This window comes from Babylonia areolata, chromosome 8 (assembly GCF_041734735.1).
Source record: "Babylonia areolata isolate BAREFJ2019XMU chromosome 8, ASM4173473v1, whole genome shotgun sequence".
Classification (NCBI taxonomy): Eukaryota; Metazoa; Mollusca; class Gastropoda; order Neogastropoda; family Buccinidae; genus Babylonia; species Babylonia areolata.
Window position 1 is genome coordinate 40,928,441 of NC_134883.1, and position 5,000 is coordinate 40,933,440.

Genomic DNA, 5,000 nt, shown 5'->3' on the forward strand with positions numbered 1-5,000 from the left:
AACGCAAGCGCGCTGATTCAGACGTTGAAGCAAATAAAGTACAATCCAACACAAAATATCAATCAACAAGAGAGGCAAGGCCTTCAAGACTCACTTGTGATAAATTAAGTCCCCTAGCATTAATTACAGAATAATTTCCCCCTTTTTTTACTATCTGCACCAAAACGTTTGCAAAAATAATAATGACTCCTCTTATTGTTGGGTCAGAATAAGAGGTCAAAGTGCCAAGTTTAGAGAATACAAAAAATGTAAATGTAGCAGTAAATGCAGTTTGCATATGATTAGGCTTCTTTTTTTTGTGTGTGTGCCCATCCCAGAGGTGCAGTATTGTTTTAAACAAGATGACTGGAAAGAACTGACTTTTTCCTATTTTTATGCCAAATTTGGTGTCAGCTGACAAAGTATTTGCAGAGAAAATGTCAATGTTAAAGTTTACCACGGACACACAAACACACAGACACACGGACACACACACACACACACACACACACACACACACACACACACACACACACACACACACACACACACACACACACACACACACAGAGAGAGAGAGAGAGAGAGAGAGACAACCGAACACCGGGTTAAAACATAGACTCACTTTGTTTACACAAGTGAGTCAAAAAGTAAATCAACGAACTGTTCAAGATGTACTGAAAAACATAAGTACGGAAAGACAGAAAACAATAAAGACACGGACAAACAGACAGACACAAACAGACAGACAGACACGGACAGACAGACAGACACGGACAATTACAAACAAACAGACAGACACGGACAAACAAACAAGCAACCGAAACAAATCCTTTCTTTCTTTATCTCACACTTTGTCGGTGGTCCTGTATGCCATGTTTGTGTGTGTATGTGTATGTGTCTGTGTCTGTGTGTGTGTGTCTTGCAACAGCTTATCTAACCCACTCACCCCACCCCCCCACCCACCCACCCACTCCCCCACACCTTCCTCTCTCTTCTCTCCCTGCAGGTACCGGCAGTTCCCCAAGGTGGAGAGCAGGCAGTTGCCGCTGTCGGAGAAGCGTCGCTACACGTGCAACTTCCTGGGCACGGTGTACCGGGGATCCTCCAGGGAGACCCTCCTGCACGTGCTCACCAGCAACGCCTCGGACTCCCTGGCCCGTGGCTGCCTCGTCAAGCCTCGGATGGAGTGAGTCGGGTTTTGTTTTCTTAATGAATAATGATGATAATAATAATGATAATAATAATAATAATAAATAATGATGATAATGATAATAATTTATTAATTTTATTATCATCATCATCATCATCATCATCTTGATGATGGTAATGTATTATTATAATGATGATGATAATAATGATGAAGATTACGATTTAAAACATAAATTAATGATAGTGATAATGGTGTTGATGATGATCATGATAATGAATAAGTAAATAAAATGAATAAATATTGATGATGACGATAATGGTGATAATGATAATGATGATGATGATGATGATAATAATAATGATAATAATGAAATAGATAAATAATGATATGATATTAATGATAAGAATTATGATGATCATAATGAGAAAGAAAAAAAGACCTCAGTCAATAAAATAAACAATCAATGAATCAATCAATAATCAGTGAAATAATCAGAATGGGTGGAGTGAGTTGGTTGGGTGGGGGATAAGTTTTTGGGGATTGGGGGGTTTGGGTTGAGGTTGGTTTATTTTAGGTCGTTGGGGTTGTGTGCTGTTTTGTGTATTGTCCATGTGTTGTGTGTGGCTTGTTCAGGATTAAAGAGGCTATGCCAGTCTTGATTAAAAGCTAATTTGTGTTTGCGCATTTCTTCTCTCATTGCTGCTGTGTGCACATGTCAAATGATCGGTATAAGGACAGACCCGGCGCTTCCTTTCTTTGAGGAAGTGTCTGGGTTTGTTCCAATGTACCTTTTATTTACCATGTGTGCTAGCTGAATCGGTAGCGTAAGCAGCACTGACTTGAAGTTGTGTACCTTGTGAATGGAGAGAGTTGCCACTCTTTACTATTTGTGTGCTGTTTGTTTGTGTTGGATTGGTTAGTTGTTGTTGTTGTTGCTTCTGGGTCTTCGGGTTTGTTTGCTTGTTTGTTTTATTCAGGCAGTTGTGCGTATGTTTGATTGGATTGTTCCTTCCTTTTTCTGAGTCTTTAGGTGTGTGTGTGTGTGTGTGTGTGTGTGTGTGTGTGTGTGTTGCGTGTGTGTGTGTGCGTGTGTGTATGTGTGTGTGTGTGTGTGTGTGTGTGTGTGGTGCGTGTGTGTGTGTGTGTGTGGGGGGGGGGGGGTTCTTCCATCTTTTTATTGCTCTCTCTCTCTTTCTCTCTCCATCTCTCTCTCCTCCTCTCTCTATCTCTCTCCCTCTCTCTCTCTCTCCTCCCCCATCTCTCTCTCTATCCCTCTCTCTCTCTCATTCTCTCTCTCTCTCCCTCTCTCTCTCTCTCCCTCTCTTCCCCCCCTCTCTCTCCCCTCTCCCTCTCTTTCCCTCCCTCTCTCTCCCTCTCTCTCTCCTCCCACCGACTCTCTCTCTCTCTCTCTCTCTCTCTCTCTCTCTCTCTCTCTACCTCGTGTGTGGGAAGGGTAGGGAGCGGTGAATGTGTCGTTGTGTGCGTGCCAACGTAGTGTGTGTGTTTGTGTCTGTGTGTATATTTGTGTGTGTGCGTGTGTGTGTGTGTGTGTGTGTGTTCGTTTGTCCGTCTGTCTATCTGTCCGTCCATCAGTTCCCATCCATCTCACCCTTTCACCACGACTCGTTCCATCACATTACAGGAGATCTCCCCACCCACCACCCTGACTGCCAGTAATTGTTTTCCTCCTCCTCCTCCTCCTCCTCCGCTCTCTCTCTCTCTCCCTCTCTCTTTCTGTGCCTCTGTCTCTGTATGTCACTCTCTCTGTGTCTCTCTCTGTCTGCCTGTCTCTGTCTGTCTGTCTATCTGTCTCTCTTTCTCTGTCTATCTGTCTCCATCTCTCTCTCGCTCGCTCTCTCTCTCTCTCTCTCTCTCTCGCTCTCTCACTCTCTCTCGCTCGCTTGCTCTCTCTCTCTCTCTCTCTCTTGCTCTTTCTCTCTCTCTATTTATCCCTCTCGCTCTGTCACTCTCTCTCACCCTTCTCTCTCTCTCTCTCTCTCTCTCTCTCTCTCTCTCTCTCTCTCTCTCTCTCTCTCTGTCTCACTCCCTCACTCCCCCCATTCCACGTCCGTCCGAGGGAGAGAAAAGGAAGTCATTTTTCAGTCCGGGCGTAAAAACGGACAGCTTGGGGAGGGGGCGGGGGTGGGGGTAAGGGGTGGGGGAGGCCAATTTTCCTTCAGCCCAAAGGAAATGCGAGGCCTGGGTTTGGTTTCTTTCATTGATCCCCAGAGTGTGTCTTGTTTTCCTCCAGGCATTCAAGCTGAGATGGTACCCAGGTAGTAATGCCAGGTGTGTCAAATGGGAAGGTAACGTTATGTGGGGCCAAAAAAAAGGGGGGGGGGTGTGGGAGGGGAATGTTGGGTCTGACATTTCTTTTCGCGTAACTGAATATACATGAACGGTCACACAAGCGAACGGTATACATGGAAGTGTAACCATTTTATTTTCCGAACGTGAAGTGGCAATATTAAAGACAAACACGCACACAGACACAAGAATCAAGAATCAATAATATTTAATCCTTTCACCCCTTTTGGGGCATGGGGGATATTATGTAACAGCAATGGTATTTTACACCAAAATTAAACACAAACAATTAAGATAACATAACTATCAGAAACAGAATACAGACTATGTGAAACACAACATAAATGATGATAGTATTTTTCTGGTATTAAACCTCAGGATAGATCAGACTACGTTGCTCATCTTTGCAACATTACTTAAGTTTAACCAAACTGTCTTGGCTGCATGAAATAAATTACACAGAAAGCCTCTTCCAACAAGAAAATGTAAACAATCGTTGGCCTTTTTTTCGCTGACGTTGTATTACAACGATCTCTTCCGAATCTTTCTTCAGCATAATAAGTCTAAGGTTTTTTTATCGTGTTTCACACACACACACACACACACACACACACAAGAGCCTGATGTTTCGTAGCTAGAAACAGTTACAGAGAAACGTGACAACACCAAATACGTGTACAACAGCTAAGGACGTTCGAACGGAAGATCAAGGAGAACTTCGATATCACACAAAAGATACAGAGGCAGCTGTGGATCTGACATTTCTATAGTAATGATGTCCTCTATTTCAATGGGACAGTTGTAGAAGTAAAATGTTACCCGGCCGCTGATATTGCTTTCTGGTGTGCTCTGTTTTTTAAGGGAACAGATTTGGTGCAGGTAAATTTGAGATCTGACATCCGGTGTGCTCTGTTTAAGTGGACAGATTTTGTGCAGGTTAAGGCATCCGACATTTCTGAATTGTGTGCTGTCTTTCAAGGGAACATAGTTTGGTGCTAGTTAAATTGAGATCTGACATTTCTAACTGGTGTGCTCTGTTTCAAGGGGACAAATTTGGTGCATGTCGAATTGAGATCTAACATATCTACCTGGTGTTTAAAGTGGACAGATTTGGTGCAGGTCAAATTGAGATCTGACATTTCTACCTGGTGTTTAAAGTGGACAGATTTGGTGCAGGTCAAATTGAGATCTGACATTTCTACCTGGTGTTTAAAGTGGACAGATTTGGTGCAGGTTAAAATGAGATCTGACATTTCTGTCTGATGTCCTCTGTTTCAGTGTGACATATGTGGTACAGGTCAAATTGAAATCTAACATTTTTATGTGGTGTCCTCTCTTTCAAGGGGACAAATGTGGCTCAGGTCAAATTGAAATCTGACATTTCTATCTAGTGTGCACGCTTACAAGGGGGCAGATTTGGTGCAGGTCAAGGTGAATTCTGACATTTATATCTGGTGTGCGTTGTTTTAAGTGTAAAGATGTGGCACTGGTCAAAATGCGATGTGACCTTTCTGTCCGGTGTGCTCTGTTTAAAAAGTGGACTGATTTGGTGCAGGTTAGA

The 5,000-nt window shown here is 43.1% G+C and overlaps 1 protein-coding gene across 1 annotated transcript in view; it reads left to right on the forward strand.

Annotated features, from left to right (window-relative positions):
- Window positions 1-5,000, forward strand: part of LOC143285287 (ribitol-5-phosphate xylosyltransferase 1-like) — a 331,653-nt gene that overhangs the window by 303,307 nt on the left and 23,346 nt on the right. Inside the window, exon 7 of the mRNA XM_076592548.1 lies at window positions 989-1,168. Coding sequence (XP_076448663.1) covers window positions 989-1,168 — 180 coding nt within the window. The remainder of the gene's footprint in view (window positions 1-988; window positions 1,169-5,000) is intronic.